Genomic DNA, 18,597 nt, shown 5'->3' with positions numbered 1-18,597 from the left:
TATTTATTTATGAAATGAAACCTTTTGCAAAGGAGGCATGCTGAGAGCAACTTATCCTCACATTCTCAGAGTCATGCATAATCGTTTAGTTGCGCTCCCATTAATATGAGTGGGAGTTTTGAAACTTAAATTCCTAAACACATCTTTGAAAAGGAATAGGTCAAAGTAAACAGTTAATGCTGTTTTTCAGAGCTGGTTTTCATCATTAGTGAAATATTTTGAATCTCTCACCAATGATGTCCCAGAAGTCACCTTCTTTCTAGTCACAGGAGAAGAATTATGTAGAAGGTTACTGTTTGGAGGTCATCGTCTTTAAAAATCACATGGATAATAAATCATATTAAGGAGAAAATAAAGCATTTCCCAACCCTAAAGAACACAGAAGTTCAGGACCCATATTGCTTTATGGTAAGCAAAGGACCTTGGAACTTTCAGTGGACCCTTTCAGCCCAGAGCCTCTGATCAGTGATAGAGGCATGCTAAGGTGAATTTTAATTAGGACTAAATTGTGGTATTACTCTTTCATACCCTGAACATCTGTTCCCTTCAGAAATGATGATTTATGCAGGCTATCAGAGCAGACAGCTTGCTACAGCTTATGTCACGGTTATTGGGAAGCTGGTGGTAGCATTTCAGAAAACCAGTGTCTAAATGGAGACTGGCCTGTGTATATGATATAGGTAAGAGGGGGAGGGGAAACATGGTGTGTCCATTTCTAGTTTTGCAGCCAAATACTGACTTGACTTAAAAAAAATTCTCTTCTAGACCATCTGTTGTTAATGAAGAAAGTAACTTGGACAATGAATGGCCTGATGTTTCCTACTGATGTCAAAAGACAGAAAACCAAGCCTGTTCTTTCTGTTAGAATGAAGAAACTCACTGAGAAGACCTCAATCCGAATTCTGTTCTTTAAGAATGGCCTGGGGCAAGATGGGCATGAGATCACAGTGGGAAAGGAAACAGTGAAAAAGGTAATTTTGTATTAAATATTAAAGTATAAATTAAATTTCAAAGTTTTCATGGCTTTTGAAATGTGTTGGTGTTTTCTTTTAAATATCAATATCAACTAATAAACTGAAATATTAAGAAGGTATTAATAGAATGCAAAAATTTAGCTGCTTAGAAGCATGCTTATTGTACTAATGTAAATTACCTTAGTAAAGCAACAAGATTTCTTTGGCTAACCTATACTTGGGCATTTACCTAGGTAAAAGTTATGTTTACACTTAGGGAAACACTCTAGTTGGTTACAATATTTTGTAGAATATTTAGATTGAAGCCAATCTAATGTAGCTTCAAATCTCAAATCTATTCCTTTTTGCTTAAAATAAGACCTAGAAGTACCCCCGGCTTCTTGAATGAGTCAGTAAAGTCCAATATAACTAAAATTCCATTTAAAAGTATCCATATGCATTTTTAAGCAAATCTAGGTGGGTCTAAGAAAAATCATGTAACAGTCCAGCAAACCTTCAGAAACAAATTTTGTCATATAAATGCATGTTTTTAAAAGGGTGCTTGTATTTCCCAGATCATCTTTGATCTGACAAAACTATGGAAGAACTAATGGGAGTTTGAAGAAAAAAAATTTTTTTACAGATAAGGATTTTTCAACCAATCTAAAGCATCCTTATAATAACAACTAAAATTTATTAAATATGTATTAGAGAGCTGGTGAAACATAACCAAACTGTCTAGGTTTTAATCCTGGCTCTGTCACGGAATCAATGACTTTGGACACCTTACCTTCTCTGAGCCTCAATTTCTTTATTTAAAAAATGGGGATAATAATAGCACCTACTTCAGAGAAGTAATATAAAGATTCAATATGATATTATGCATGGAGTGCAATGGCCCATACCCAGAAATTTCTCAATAAATATATGTTATTCTTATCTTTAGGACTCATATGTATGTATATGTATATATATATATATGTATATATATATATATATATACATATACATATATATATATACATATACATATATATATATATACATATACATATATATATATATATACATCTAATTATTTCTCTTACTAATGGGAGGCATTTATTATGAAATCAAGATAGGTATAAATCATTTTGTTATACCTGAGTATTTTCAAAATGACTCTTGCTTGAAGTAGGTGAGCAGTTGACTAGATATTGGAAATTGTTCTTATTGAGATATCTATTTCATCATCTTCTTATTTTACAACCACAATCCTGAGGATCTAGGAAACCAGGTTTTATTTCCTTCTTACCTTCAGATTTGGATTATGAGTAAAACAAGGGATATTACACACCAGAACAAATTGCTAAGGCAACTTGTACCATCTTCCCTGGAGATTTTGAAAACTAGAGAAGATGGACATATCTCTGGGATTGTTAAAATGCAGTCATTCTTGGGGATAGAAGCTAGATTAGACAGCTTCTTGAGTTCACTTCAGTTCAATCTTTGTAATTCTACACCTTGGTGGTAAAATGGGGGTAATAGTCACTCTTAAAGATTACATGTTCTTAGATGAAAGGTGAGTATAAATAAAAGTGTCACTGCTATTTTGCTTTTTGACTCTAGAGAGCAATTTATTTAAAACTGGATGATCAAGCAATTCTTTAGCTTATTTTTTAAGCTTTATTTAGTTTAAATTTTATAAATTGTAAGGAATTTTCACAATTTATAAAACTCAGGACATGATTCAGTAATAAGTGTGTTTGTAAATATTTGATTAAATATCACTTTTAATATAGCATAAGGAATATAGTCAATAATAATGTAATAACTTTGTGTGGTAACAGATGGAGATGACATTTATTATGGTGAGTACTACATAATGTATAGAACTGTCAAATCACCTGAAACTAATATAAACATTTTATGTCAACTATACTTCAAATAAAAAATACTAAATAAATAAATACTATTGATAAGAACAAGGTAAAGGATAGGCAGCAACAGAATCCCAGCCTTGAATATCAATAGAATTTTTTGGAGGGGAAAAATAAGACTAGCTAATTATTTTGTAAATAAAATTTAAATTTTGAAAGTTATATTGATAATCACAAGATAATGCCATACCAAGTCAATAATAGGAATAAAAAAGTGACATGGTCATAGGAGAAACCCAAATTATTTTCTCTTTTGTGATAAAATATTAGGAATGTCAGGGATTAGTAGCTATTTTTAGATTATTAAAAAGTAATAAAAAACTAGAATAGGGTCTAAAAGACTCTATATGGTGAAGGCTGTTACAGTGGGATAAAGAGAAAATTACTGAAGATGATAGTAAAGTAAGATAGTTAAGTCATAAAAGTCTTCTCTGAGCTCAGAATGGAACCATGGGAAAATGACTGTATTTAAATCTTAAGTGCAAAATCAGAAGGAAATCCACTTATGTATTTTAGGGGTTAAGTAATTAAGAAGTTTGAAATGAGGGCCAAAGTGATATATTTCTTCACTAAACTCTGGAATATTTGAGCTATGGCCCATCTCTTTGAAACTTGAATCAGATGATTTTAGAATTACTTGGTATGGTTTAATAATCACACAGAACTTGCTACTGTGAGGTATAGGTTAAATATATGTATCCAGGGGTTGAAAAAGGTATAAAGAAAAACTTGTGGGCACAAAATGCAAAGTTAATGGAAAATGAAAAATGTCTGTTCCAGATACATACCTTTTTTTTTTTTTGCCAAATTAGTACTTTTATTTAATTTATTTTTTAAATTTTTATTTAATTTAGTTTTTTAATTTACATCCAAGTTAGTCAGCATATAATGCAACAATGATTTCAGGAGTAGATTCCTTAATGCCCCTTACCCATTTAGCCCATCCCCCTTCCCACAACCCCTCTAGTAACCCTCTGTTCTCCATACTTAAGAGTCTCTTATCTTTTGTCCCCCTTCCTGTTTTTATATTATTTTTGCTTCCCTTCCCTTATGTTCGTCTGTTTTGTATCTTAAAGTCCTATATGAGTGAAATCATATGATATTTGTCTTTCTCTGACTGACTAGTTTCGCTTAGCATAGTACTGTCTAGTTCTATCCACGTAGTTGCGAATGGTAAAATTTCATTCTTTTTGATTGCCAAGTAATACTCCATTGTGTGTATATATACATATATATATGTATATGTATATGTATATGTATATGTATATATACCACATCTTCTTTATCCATTCATCTATCGGTAGAAATTTGGGCTTTTTCCATAGTTTGGCTATTGTTGATAATGCTGCTATAAACATTGGGGTGCATGTGCCCCTTTCAAACAGCACACCTGTATCCCTTGGATAAGTACCTAGTAGTGCAATTGCTGGTCATAAGGTAGTTCTATTTTTAATTTTTTGAGGAACGTCCATACTGTTTTCCAGAGTGACTGCACCAGTTTGCATTCCCACCAGCAGTGCAAAAGGGTTCCTCTTTCTCCACATCCTCACCAATATCTGCTGTTGCCTGAGTTGTTCATGTTAGCCATTCTGACAGGTATGAGGTGTTATCTCATTGTGGTTTTGATTTGTATTTCCCTGATGATGAGTGATGTTGAGCCTTTTTTCATGTGTCGGTTGGCCATCTGGATGTCTTCTTTGGAGAAGTGTCTATTCATGTCTTTTGCCCATTTCTTCACTGGATTATTTGATTTTTGGGTGTTAAGTTTGATAAGTTCTTTATAGATTTTGGATACTAACCCTTTATCTGATATGTCGTTTGCAAGTATCTTCTCCCATTCCATCAGTTGCCTTTTGGTTTTGCTGATTGTTTCCTTCATTGTGCAGAAGCTTTTTATTTTGATGAGGTCCCAATAGTTCATTTTTGCTTTTGTTTCCCTTGCCTCTGGAGAGGTGTTGAGTAAGAAGTTGCTGTGGCCAAGATCAAAGAGGTTTTTGCCTGCTTTCTCCTTGAGGATTTTGATGGCTTCCTGTCTTACATTTAGGTCTTTCATCCATTTTGAGTTTATTTTTGTGTATGGTGCAAGAAAGTAGCCCGGGTTTATTCTTCTGCATGTCGCTGTCCAGTTTTCCCAGCACCACTTGCTGAAGAGACTGTCTTTATTCCATTGGATATTCTTTCCTCCTTTGTCAAAGATTAGTTGGCCATACATTTCTGGGTCCATTTCTGGGTTCTGTATTCTGTTCCATTGATCTGAGTGTCTGTTTTTTTGCCAGTTCCATATTGTCTTGATGATTATAGCTTTGTAATACAGCTTGAAGTCCGCAGATACGTAACTTTTTAAAGTTAACATTGTGGTGGATAAGTTTTATTTTCCCTCAGTTATCTCTTAGATTCATTGTCAGAGAAGTGGTATTAACTGTGTCAATTATTTTATTATCTAGGGTATCATCTCCTTTGAGAAATCTTTATAGATTTCAAATTTCTTTATATTTTTTATTCCCAGCTAATAGTTTTTTATTTGTTTTTTTGCTTGGTTTTCTATGTACTGTCATAAATGAGATTGCAATGGTGGAGAAGACAGTGAAAAAGATAATGAGTGAATGAAAGAATGAAAAAGTGCCCTAATCCCTTGGTCAGTCCAGTTTGAATTGATTGTTCTCTATAACCTATACCCCGGGATCTTTCTTCACCTTCAACCTGGGCATTATCTTTCCACCTCTCCTCTGTTGGATCCCTCTTTCCTACTTTTGCATCTTTCTCTACCTTCATTTAGTTTATTATATACATATTCCAGATGGAGACATCAGATACTTATGGCAGACACAGGGCCTTCAGTGTTTATCAAAGTGTGCTACACAGAAAACCTGCATCCGAATTATCTAGACTATGTGTTAAAAATTCAAACTGGTGTCCCCCATTCCAAGCCTATTAAATTCAGAATCTCTTGAGTGTGGGGTCTGGGAATCTGAATTTCAACAAATATCTCCAACTAAGTTTGAGAACTCCTGTTCTAGTATTCTAAAATTTCAAACTTACCAATTAATGGAAATCTTAATAGATTCTCTGTTTGTTTTCCCATACTTCTCATGTGGTTTAAGAGAAGGAAAATAAGTTGTATGACAGAGAAAACAGGTTATGTGAAATTAGATCACTGGTTGCTGGATTAGAACTAGTGCAGGGAGTTAAGAAATCAGGAAGAGGAAAAATTCTGCAAGTTAGCAGGAAGGGAGTAGTGTGTGTGGCAACTCTGACTTAGAAAAAATTAGCATTCCCTTAACATTTGTATGTAAACATAATTCATTTTTGTGATTTCTCCTTGTTACTACCAAAAAACGACATAAATATTGAGAGAATATTTCATATATGACTATCAAGGTATAAATAAATAATGGACTTTATCAGATGCCCTTAAATCAGGAAAATCTAGACTTTTATGATGCTTACATGTGTTAATTGGAAAAATAACTCAGTAAGCCTAAGCAAACAAACAAACAAAATAAGACTTTAAGAAAATGTTCCAGTTTAGTGAACTTAATTGTATGATTTAATTGAAAAAAATACAACATAATAGCATTATTATGGAATGTTCACACACAAATCAGTAACAGAGCAGAGATTTTTCCAATAGTGTGAGTAAAGGAATTTAGAGAACATTTTAAGAGATTTGTAAGGGAGCACCTGGAGTAACAAAATTTGATTAAGGATGCTTACCATGGATTCCGACAGGGGAAGTCATGCATAATTAGTATATTGGAAATTCTTTAAAGAGCTTTTTATGATGGATGAGGAAAAGCCCGTTGATACTATTATTGTTTTAAAACTTAGTCTAGTGTTCATACTGGGTATTAATACTAGATTTCAAAATATGAAACAGAGTTTTTAAAATATGGAATTTGGTGCTATAGTTCATTTTGGAGGTGTGGATAGCCAATTTTGTTCTATTTGTCGTCAATATTTTGGTTATACAATTGGATTATTTTAGAATATTATAAATAATTATTTTGTAGTGATAATCTTTTTTTCTTGAATAAAATCGTAAGTGGGGTGATGGGATGTGAATTTCCTCAGCTAAAATAAAAGCAAAACAGAATTTTCAGTTTACAGATTTACTTTACAGATGACACTTAAGGACAGATAATCCTTAACATTATGCTTTAACTCCCCTAAACAGTTAAGACATAAACATAATATTAAATCTGAAAAGATGGGGCACCTGGCCGGCTCAGTCAGAAGAGCATGTGACTTATGATCTTGGGGTTGTGAGTTTGAACCCCACATTGGGTGTAGAGCTTACTTCAATTAAAAAAAACTTTTTTAAAAATCTGAAAAGGTAAAATTTATTTTTATTAATCTATTAAAATTACCTTATAGTTTTTATATTTACATTTTATATTTTAATACAGTTTAATTGGCAAGCACATATAACAGTAATGATTAAATCAGAGGATTTGTTAAATGAGTTTACATACAAAGATTTATTAGATTATCTTCTATACATATCTTCCCATTAAAGTACCTTTGGTGAACTTTATCTAATTTCTGGACATTAAGGTCACAGATTTTATGAGATAATCTAATTAAGCAACTCAGAAAACTGAGACTTAGAACAGTTGTCTGTCCTATCCAAAGTGGATCAGCTGGAATAGCTGGGACTGGAGCCCATTTTCTGAGTTCTAGAACAGTATTTTTTCGTTATGGGGAAATGCCACAAATATTGTTTTTATTACATTTTAAATGCTGTGTGTCCTCGCTTAAATATGAGTTAACATAACCATGAAAATAACATGAAACATCTGTTTGTAATCATAACAGAATAACTAGTATCAGACTAGCCATCCCATTTTAAATGACTTGAATTGGAAAAAATATATGAAACAATAATTTTTAGACATGAGATAATGAGGAGTCAAGATTGAGAGAAGAAAAATTGAAGTGAGTCCTACAATTGACCCCATCTTTATACCTGGAGGTAGTTTTTGGACCTGTGGTATAGGGAAAGATAATCCAAGAAAACACAGTATTCTCCCCAAGCTGAGGAGAAAGACAAGAAAGTTGTAAGAGGTAGAAATATCAGGAATTTTCCCTGAAATGCCATAAATGAGGGAGCTATTTAGGTAATAGTCTCTATAGGTCCCTTTGTGTCTTTGACTAGATATTAAGTTGTTTATGTACGAGGTGAACTCTACAAGGTTTGGCATAAACAACTAACTACCAGGGAAAAAACAACTAATGGGGATGTGAAAAGGAAATAACTATGGAAGTATGCACAGAGTGGGGATACAATTGTGTTTTGACCTGTCATAGGAGAGAGATTTTGTTGAACATATGGAAAATTCACAAAGATCCCTGAAAAGGTAATCATTATCCAGGAGAAGAGTCAATCAATAGAAATAGACTCCCCAGAGTTCATAGTAAAGGACATCCCAAAAGCTAGTATAAATGTGTCAAGGAATTAAAGAAAAATATGAATATAATATGAAGAGAAATGGAAACTAAAAATAGAATCAATGGAAGTTCTAGAATATCTTAAATGGAAAAAAAAATCCACTGGATGGGTTTTACACCAGATTAGACATTCGAGAAGAAAATATCAGTGAATTTCATGACAGTGTAATGGAAACTGTGCAAACTAAGTCTACTATAGAGAAGGAAAAGGAAAAGACTGAAAAAAGGACAGTGTCAATAATTTGTGGGTTAATATCAAGCAGTCTTATAGATATATAATTGGAGCCTAGAAAGACTGGGGGGAAGGAGAATATATTTGAAGAAATAATGGCCAGAATTTTTTCTGAGTTCCTGAAAAATGTCAAACACAGATCTAAGAAGCTCAATGAAAGCCCAGGAGATGCAAAGGAATTAGAATAGTCAAATTTAGAAGAATTATACTACTTGACTTTAGCATTTATTATAAAGTAATCAAGATATAATGATTTTGGCGGGGCATCTGGGTGGCTCAGTCGATTGAGTGTCCGACTTTGGCTTAGGTCATGATCTTGCAGTGTATGAGTTCAACCCCACATAGGGCTCTCTGCTGTCAAAGCAGAACCTGCTTCAGATCCTCTGTCCCCATCTCATTTTCCCTCCCCCACTTTTGCTCTCTCAAAACTAAATAAACATTGAAAAACAAAGATATAATGCTTTTGGATACAGATAAGGATACACATAAAAAGCAATGGAAGGAAACGGACCCACACATAGAGGCAAATTATTTTTGATAATTCATTGGGGAAAAGACAGTCTTTTTTTTTTTTTTTTGAAAAGACATCTTTTTAACAAATATTGCTGAAAATTAGTTATCTGTGTTAAAAATTATCTTGATCCATACCTCATACTATCACAAAACTTAATTTAAATATTGATCAGAGATCTAATCATCAAAATTAAAACTAATAGTTCTAGGAGGAAATCCTTGCAATTTGAGGGTAGGCAAAGACTTCTTAGATGGGACTAAAAACATATGAACTAAAAAATAAAAAAGATTGGGGCGCCTGGGTGGCGCAGTCGGTTAAGCGTCCGACTTCAGCCAGGTCACGATCTCGCGGTCCGTGAGTTCGAGCCCCGCGTCAGGCTCTGGGCTGATGGCTCAGAGCCTGGAGCCTGTTTCCGATTCTGTGTCTCCCTCTCTCTCTGCCCCTCCCCCGTTCATGCTCTGTCTCTGTCTGTCCCAAAAATAAATAAAAAACGTTGAAAAAAAAAATTTAAAAAAAAAATAAAAAAAATAAAAAAGATTAAATGTGCCTTATCCAAACAAACACACAAAAAAAGAAAACTTCTCTTCAAAAGACAACATTAATAAAATGAAAAGTCTAGCCAGAGATTGGGAGAAAATAATCAGAAAACACACATCTGACAAAAACAGAACAAAATTTGTATCATAATATATCAAGATCTCTGACAACTCAATAGAAGACCAACAACACAATTAAAAAAATACATTTTACTGAAAAAGAAAACCCATAGAAATCAACCATAAGAACATGAAAAGATGTTCAACAGTAGTCATCAAAGAAATACAAATTAAATGCAGAATTAGGTTCCACTATGCACACATTAGAATGGCTAAAATTTTAAAAAGACTGGTAATAATACTAAGTGTTGGTCAGTATGTGGAGTAACTGAAAGTCTCACATAATAGCAAATGAGAATGCAAAATGATATAGCCACTTTGCAAGCCAGTTTGGCAATTTCTCATAAAGTTAAACATATACTTACCACACAATCTAGCAATCCCCTTTCTAGGTATTTACCTAGTAGAAATAATGTTTATCAATGCAAAGACTTCTGGTGAATGTTCAGTGTAGCTTTATTCATAAAAGCCCCAACTAGAAACTATGGAGAAGTCCATCAACAAATGATTGGACAGTCTTTTGCCTGTTGGCTGGGGCCTGTCGTACACCGCTTCAGGGAGGGGCTCCACTGCAGCTATGGGCTTGTTGCTTTTCTGGGCACCACTCCCCCCACCCCACTCTGCCTGCCTGACATGGTGTGCTATCGCACCAATTCCTCCCCGGCTCTTGTACGCTGCTCTGAGCAGCATCACTCTTTAGATCAGAAAGCTGGTGGGCACTATGGAGAAGAAATAAAACAATAAAAAAATAGAGGAGGTGCTGGATGAGGGGGAAGAGAAATATGTGGTGGAAAAAGTTCTTGACGGTTGAATGACAAAGGGCGAAGTGGAGTATCTTCTAAAGTGGAAGGAGTTCTCAGATAACATGTGGGAGCCAGAAGAGAGCCTGGATTGCCCTGATCTCATTGCCAAGTTTCTACAGTCACAGAAAACAGCACTTGAGACGGATAAACCAGAGGGAGGCAAGCTCAAAGCTGACTCTGATTCTGAAGATAAGGGAGAGGAGAGCAAACCAAAGAAAAAGAAGAGTCAGAAAAGCCACAGATTATTAGATCTACAGACTCGTGGAGAACTCATGTTCCTGATGAAATGGAAAAATGCTGCTGAGGCTGACCTAGTCCCTGCCAAGGAAGCCAATATCAAGTGCCCACCAGGTGGTCATATCCTTCAATGAGGAAAGGCTGATGTGGCATTCTTACCTCTCAGAGAACAATTACCAAAAAGATGACAAGAATTAACTCTCCTGAGTACTAGTGCTCCTGTCACGTCTGACTATGGGTTTCAAGTTAGAAGGGAAGGAGTTATACTTGTCTTGGCACCAGAGTTGGTTTGAGAAGATGTCCTTTGTAGAGTCAGTAGTACCATTTCTGTGCCCTACAGCAGCCCAAATGCTTTAAAGCCTTTCCATGCTGTGTAGTTTGCACACCCATCCCAGGAAGAGAAAGGGGGAGAAATGTTGCAAGGCAGCCCATTATGTACTTTTCTGAGAAAGGCAAAGGGCCTTCCATGAAGGACAAAACTTACAGAGTGGGTGTGTGGGAGAGCAGAAGATACTGTAGATCTCCAAAGTACATCTATCTCCACAATTCACAACCTTCTTCCCAATACTGTTAACTCTGCATTTTTACAGTGTAGCATGTGTATAGTTTTTGGCTGTTACTAGTGTATTAGTTGGGGCTGTGACTAGTGTATTATTTGGGGTTGGGAAGGAACAGAGATGGGTAGGACTTTTTTTGTTAAAATTTGAGATCTGACTGGGGAAATGGTAAAACAATGAAAAGAATAAACCAGCAGTGATTTGGTTCTGTGTCCAGAATATTTTATCTTTTCAAAAATGTCATTGGCAACCTAAATGAGGACTATGAGAAACTGTTTAAAAGCTGGGAATGCTGGAAATTTATAAGCCAAGGTATTCCCTTCTTGAGCTTAATGCTGTTCCCAACAAAGTACTAAACCAGTTAATAAATTACCAAAGCTGCCATTTGGGGAATGGAAATTGGTTGAGGAGGGAAAGTCTTATTGGAGCATATACATAGGCAGATCATTCTGTCTTAGAGGTGCAAATTTTTGAAATTGATAAGAAACCCTTTCTTTTCCAATTATGAAATGTTAAACATCAGTTTGTCTATCCAAGCCACTGGCTGAAGAATTTGGAGAGGGGAAGACGGTGCTATGGAAGGTGGAAGAGTAGGGAAAGACAAGGGCCCATGCTCCAAGGTTGGAAACTTCTTGGGGCCTGTTATTTGAACTTTGGCTTCTGAAATCAACAGGATTCAGTCACTGACAGTACAAGTTCATCAGATCACTTGAAGAACTGAATGATTTCAAAAGCCCTGGTCTCAGGAGATTAAACTTTCATACTGCCCCTACAGCATCTCAAGTGCTTTAAAGCCTTTCCATGCTGTGTAGCTTGCACACCCATCCCAGGACGGGAAAGGGGGAGAAATGTTGCAAGGCAGCCTATTCTGTACTTTTCTGAGAAAGGCAAAGGGCCTTCCATGAAGGATAAAACTTGCAGAATGAGAGCAAAAGATATTGTAGATCTCCAAAGTACATCTGTCTCCACAATCCACAACCTTCTTCCCAATAGTGTTAACTCTGCATTTTTACACTGCCCATGTACCAGGGGCAGTGGTTCACTTCGAAACACAAAACAAAACCAATTTTTTTATTCTAATAATTAATACAAAATGCTGTCTTCAATCATGAGATCCATCAGTTCTCCGCATCGCCTAGACCTGCATCTAGAACTCCACTGTGAAATCTTGGTTTTAAACTTTATTTATTTTGAGAGAAGATGTGTGTGTGCATGCGCACAGAGGAGGGGCAGAGAGAGAGGGAGAGAGAATCTCAAGCAGGCCTCACATTGTCAGCGCAGAGCCCAACCCAGGGCTCAAACCCATGAACCTGAAGGTTATGACCTGAACGGAAATCGGTCAGACGCCTAACTGACCAAGCCACCCAGGCGTCCCAAGAATTTCCATTGTAAAATCTTTTTAGGCATGTGTTAAATTCCTGTGAAAACTTTAATATAACTTCATACCACATTGTCAGTTTTGTCTTAATAAAACTATAGAATTATAATTCTTTTTTTTTTAATTTTTTTTTTTTTTCAACGTTTATTTATTTTTGGGACAGAGCGAGACAGAGCATGAACGGGAGAGGGGCAGAGAGAGAGGGAGACACAGAATCTGAAACAGGCTCCAGGCTCTGAGCCATCAGCCCAGAGCCTGACGCGGGGCTCGAACTCACGGACCGTGAGATCGTGACCTGGCTGAAGTCGGACGCTTAACCGACTGCGCCACCCAGGCGCCCCTAGAATTATAATTCTTAAAAAAACAAAAAATAAATGAGTGCGTGAAAAAATTGTGATATATCCATACCAAAGAATATTGTTCAGCAATAATAAGGAGCAAATATTGTGGTAAGTGAAAGAAGTCAGAATAATACTTGCTATATGATTTCATTTGTGTGAAATTGTAGAAAAAAAAACCCTATTCTCTACTGACAGACAGGGATCAGTGGTTTCCTGGGACAAAGGGTACTGAATTGTGATTGGGAAAAGTCAGGAGGAATTTTGGAGAGTAAAGTATTCTATATTTTGATTGTAGTGGTGATTACACAGATATATTTTTTTCTACCTGCATTGAACTGTACGCTTAAAATAGGTACAATTTATTTCATGTAAATTACATGTCAAAATAGTATATTTAAAAAGCAAATAACAAGGGTGCCCGACTGGCTATGTATTATGCATCAAAATAGTAGATTTAGGGGCACCTGGGTGACTCAGGTCATGATCTCATGGTTCATGGGTTCGAGCCCCTGCATTGGGTTCTGTGCCGACAGTTCAGAGCCTGACGCCTGCTTCGTATTGTGACTCCTTCTCTCTCTGCCCCTCCCACCTGTGTTCTGTCTCTCTCTCTCAATTTTAAATGATAAGCTTTAAAAAAAAATAGTAGATTTAAAAAGCAAATAACAAGAGCCTGGCTGGCTCAGTCAGTGGACCAGGTGACTCTTGATCTCGGTGTTGTAAGTTTGAGCCCCATGTTGGGTGTAGGGATTGTTTAAAAATAAAAAAAACATCTTTAGGGGCACCTGGATGGCTCAGTTGGTTAAGCGTCCAACTTCGGCTCAGATGGTGATCTCACAGTTTATGAGTTCGAACCCCATGTGGGTCTCTGTCTCTCAAAAATAATAAACATTAAAAAATTTAATAAAAAAATTTTAAAAATCTTTAAAAATGATAGTAAATAAATAAAAAACAGGTAACGATATGCTTAGCATTATAAACATTTTAATGTAATCTGGGCTATTTAATTATTTTAAGAAGAGATTAAGGATAGAATATCTAAAGAGTATATATTAAAAGATTACTTGGAAAATCTCCTCTGGTTATCTATTTCTCATTCACATTTTAATAATAAAATGCCAGAACACCTACATTTCAAATTCACCAGAAATAATTGCTTTTACAAATCATAGTGATGTTCATTACTAGTAAGAGCACATAGTTAGATTTGTCATGCATTCTATCACCCACTCTTATGAGAATAAGACAAATAACAAACCAGTAAATTTATTTCCAGAATTTATTCAGAAAATTACCTTTAAGCTATTTAGTAAGATGGTTACAAATTCAGCCCAATCTCCTGGCATCTTCAGGTTGAAATAATGATCATATATTTTATTCTAAATCATTATAAAATGTTGGTCTTAGCAGAGAGTTATGCTAAGTACATTTTATTACATTTTAATTCTTTGAAAATTCACAATGTATTTGGCAGTCTTTCAGTTACCAAAAAAAAAAAAAAAGAATCTGTAAAAACAGATTCCCTTTCTCAAAATATTCATGATAAATTGTATTCTCTTCTACTGAACAAGTATAATTAATTGCCAAAGGTGAAATGCTTTTAGTAATTCAATGAATTATATTCATAATTATCCATTATTTTCACAGTTTTCAGCTTGCTAAATTTCTTTTAAAATTCTTCTCTGGGTTCTTAATTAAATGATTTGCTTTTTAGCTTTATATAGTGAGCACTGTTGTAATCTATTTGCTATACAAATACTGAGTTAGCTGAAACAATGTTCCTCATTTGAGGAACCTGGACCAAAAATTTTTTTATCTATTATTTAGGCTGACTTTAGCTGCAAATAACAGAGAATCCTAATTTAAACAGACTAAAGCAAAAAAACAAATCAAAAAATCAAGAGTTAGGGCAGTTTCAAGTGTAGCATGATAGGATTCCAGTTAAATTATTTTTAATTTTCTGGATTTTATGCTTTTTCTGGATTTTGTGCCAGTGGCAGAAAAGGACTATCTCTTCCCTATGAATGATGAAGCCTTTCCCAGAAGTGCTTCCTTATTTCTCATTGGCAGAACTAGAATGGCAATACTCCTAAACTGACAGGAGACATGGGACTGCCATGATTGACCTAGATCGATCAAGATAAGTGTAGCCTTCTTTGAGTCCAAAGGGGTAAAAATGAACCTCTAAATAAAATCAGGACACTGAGGATGGGACAACTAACAGAATTTGTACAAATGTGAAGACATTTTCTTATTTATTTCCTAAGGTCAGTATAAGGTTTGTGCTCTGGTAGTAAAAAGAAATGGAATTATTTGGAAATTTCCTTTTCTAGAATTACACATTCTTTAATTATAGCATAATTTGTCAGAAATTTTATTTGCTAAATTTAACAGACTGTTAACAATATAAAATTCATGATGAAATGAGTGTAAATTAGACATAATGTGTATTAACTTCCATTAATTTGTTAATTCACAATATTTTTATGACTACTAATGAAGGCCAAGCACCTGGATCTAATGGTGAGTAAAACCAGCCATAGGTATGTTCTCATGGAGCTTTTATTTATTTTAATGTTTATTTATTTGGACAAAAAGAGAGCATGTGTGTGAGTGGGAAAGAGACTGAAAAAGAATCCCAAGCAGGCTCCACTCTGAGTGTGGAGCTGACCCAGGGCTTGATCTGATGACCATTAGATCATGACCTGAGCCAATATCAAGGGTCGGATGTTTAAACTGACTGAGCCACCCAGTTGCCTCCTCATATAGCTTGTAGTATAGTGGTGGCAAAAGCCATTTGTATAAAGGTCACATTATTACTTTATTTTTTATAAAGATTTTAGTTTTAAGTAATCTCTACATCCAATGTGGGGCTCAAACTTAAAATCGCAAGATCAAGAGTCACATGGTCTACTGAGTGAGCCAGCCAGGCACCACTAAAAGCCTCATTACTGAATATGGAGTAGGTGGCATAAGGAAGTCATCTGAGAAGAGATAAGCAGAATTTATCTGGGTACATACAGAGGATATTGAGTATGGTAACCTTTTCAAGCAGAGAGCACAGTATATCAAAAGACTATTGTAGGGTGAGCAGGATGAATCCCATAAATTAAAAGTTTAACATATGACCTGTCCTTGCAGGAAAGGTTACAGATTTTTCCCTCAAAGAACAGTGAGAATTCATGTAAGTGGTTTTAGTTAGGAGCAGAAAAGAAGGTAACCAGATTTACATTTTTTAATAAATTACTTTGGTGTTGTGGAAAACAGATTGGGTGGGCCAGGTAGATGCAGGGCAACTATTAGCTAACTATATTGCTAGAGTCCTGGTGACAGGAAATAGATGGAAAATATCATCATAGATGGAAATAGATGGAAAATATCTATATTGTCAGGAAATAGATGGAAAATAAAACATTGGGGCATTGGTTAGATTGCCTGAAAAGCTAATTTCGAGTGAGGCAGGAAGAAGGCTAGGACTGATCTTGAAGAACTGCAGTGAATGAATAGAGGAGGATGAACCTATGAAGAAGAAGAAAAAGGAGGACAAAACTTAGTAGATTATCATATTTCAGAATTCAAAGGTAAAAAGAGTTGAGAGAAAGAGGAAACAGTCAAACACTACTGAAAAATAAAAATAGGGGCGCCTGGGTGGCGCAGTCGGTTAAGCGTCCGACTTCAGCCAGGTCACGATCTCGCGGTCCGTGAGTTCGAGCCCCGCGTCAGGCTCTGGGCTGATGGCTCAGAGCCTGGAGCCTGTTTCCGATTCTGTGTCTCCCTCTCTCTCTGCCCCTCTCCCGTTCATGCTCTGTCTCTCTCTGTCCCAAAAATAAATAAAAAACGTTGAAAAAAAAATAAAGAAAAATAAAAATAAATGACAATTAAGAAAATGTTCTTTGGATTTGTCAACATGGTAGTCATTGGTAATCTTTGTGAGAGTAATTTCAGTAAAATAACACAGACAGTCAGACTGTAGTGGCCTCAGAACGAGCGGGAAAAAGGAAATGGAAACAGAAGCTTGCGCAAATCTTTTAGAGACTTACCTGTGAAAGGAAGGAGTAGCTGGTGGGAGATGTGGGGGTAAGGGAAGATTTAACTTCTAAGATAGGAAAGCCTTGATCATGTTTAAGTACCAGTAGGAAAAATCTCATTGAGAAGGAATAGTTGAATACATATGAAAGAGAAGAAATGATAGGTAATATATACTGCTTTAAAAGTTGAGAGCAAACATAACTAAAAGCGTAGGTGGAATATTGGTGTTAGTAGGAACAGGGACTCTTACAACTAGAGGGAAAAGGAGGGGATATGTGTAAAATAGGTAAGCTTTTAGTTTTATTTATTTATTTTTTTTAATTTTTTTTTAACGTTTATTTATTTTTGAGACAGAGAGAACAGATCATGAACGGGAGAGGGTCAGAGAGAGGGAGACACAGAATCTGAAACAGGTTCCAGGCTCTGAGCTGTCAGCACAGAGCCTGATGCGGGGCTCGAACTCACAGACTGAGATCATGACCTGAGCCGAAGTCGGACACTTAACCGACTGAGCCACCCAGGCGCCCCAAGCTTTTAGTTTTAGTAGCAAGAGGATAAGGCTTCAATTTTCTCTCTGATGTAAGGTCAAAAGTAAAGAGGGAAGTAGGGGAGAAGAGGCCTGGTGGAGACAGCTGAGCAAAGATGGTTTGAAATATTCATTATGGTAAGTATAAGAGAGAGTTGACCAAGCAAATGAAATAGAAGTGACTAGGCAGCATTGAGGGGCCATGGATTTTGGTGAGTATAAATAATACTAATGCTGATATGATCATTTGTGTGATTTCTCCAGGAGCACCAAGATTCTTGGTATGTGCACCACAAGTAGATAGTAAGCATCAGCCAGGGTTAGGATTTTTATCCATGAATGAGGAAGAATGAATGGAGCGAAGGAAGATGGTCACTTGAAGGTCAGGCTGTTTTGTTTGTTCAGTAAATGAGTTGGGAAGAAATCTTGAAATAGCATTGTAAGTAACACCACTTCCCACCTTCCCATCCACTCCCACCACTTTGAGATTGTGATATGAGAGAGTAAAATCCCAGCACTTGAGAGGAGTCTGAGAAAATTAATGAACTCAGGGAGACAGCCTGGTTTCTTTTAAAAGAGCCTGAGGGCCGAGTTGATTTGGTTGCTGAGGGGAAGCATTTTCAGATTGCACAATGCAAAGACCCTCTTGCTGTAGTGTGAAAGCATCCATAAAATATGTAAATAAAGAGTGTGGCTGTTTTCCAAGACTTTATTTATGGACACTGAAATTTTAATTTTAATGTGACAAAATACTATTCTTCTTTTGATTTCTTTTAACATTGAAAATTGTACAGGGGCGCCTGGGTGGCTCCGTCGGTTGAGTTTCTGGCTCTTGATTTTGGCTCAGGTCATGATCTCTCAGTTCGTGGTCTCTCAGTTTGTGGGATTGAGCCCTGCATTGGGGTCTGTGCTGGGAGTTGGGAGCCTGCTTGGGATTTTCTCTCTCTCCCTCTGCCCGCGCCCCCCCCCCCACCCCGTATGTGCACAGTCTCTCTCTCTCTCTCTCT

At 36.0% G+C, this 18,597-nt stretch overlaps 2 protein-coding genes across 3 annotated transcripts in view; both read left to right on the top strand.

Moving 5' to 3' along the window:
- The window catches only part of DCDC1 (doublecortin domain containing 1), a 484,783-nt gene that overhangs the window by 61,281 nt on the left and 404,905 nt on the right, over nt 1-18,597 (top strand). For both annotated transcript variants that reach the window (XM_058688531.1, XM_058688532.1), the window contains one exon: nt 766-971. In XM_058688531.1, the coding sequence (XP_058544514.1) occupies nt 766-971 (206 nt within the window). The remainder of the gene's footprint in view (nt 1-765; nt 972-18,597) is intronic.
- LOC131487654 (chromobox protein homolog 1-like) lies at nt 10,486-10,896 on the top strand. The gene has a single exon (XM_058688551.1). The coding sequence runs from the start codon at nt 10,534-10,536 to the stop codon at nt 10,894-10,896; it is 363 nt and encodes a 120-aa protein (XP_058544534.1). The 5' UTR covers nt 10,486-10,533.

Source organism: Neofelis nebulosa, chromosome 10 (assembly GCF_028018385.1).
Source record: "Neofelis nebulosa isolate mNeoNeb1 chromosome 10, mNeoNeb1.pri, whole genome shotgun sequence".
Classification (NCBI taxonomy): Eukaryota; Metazoa; Chordata; class Mammalia; order Carnivora; family Felidae; genus Neofelis; species Neofelis nebulosa.
The sequence above is the reverse complement of the archived record's forward strand: the minus strand, read 5'-3'. Positions and strand labels throughout refer to the sequence as shown.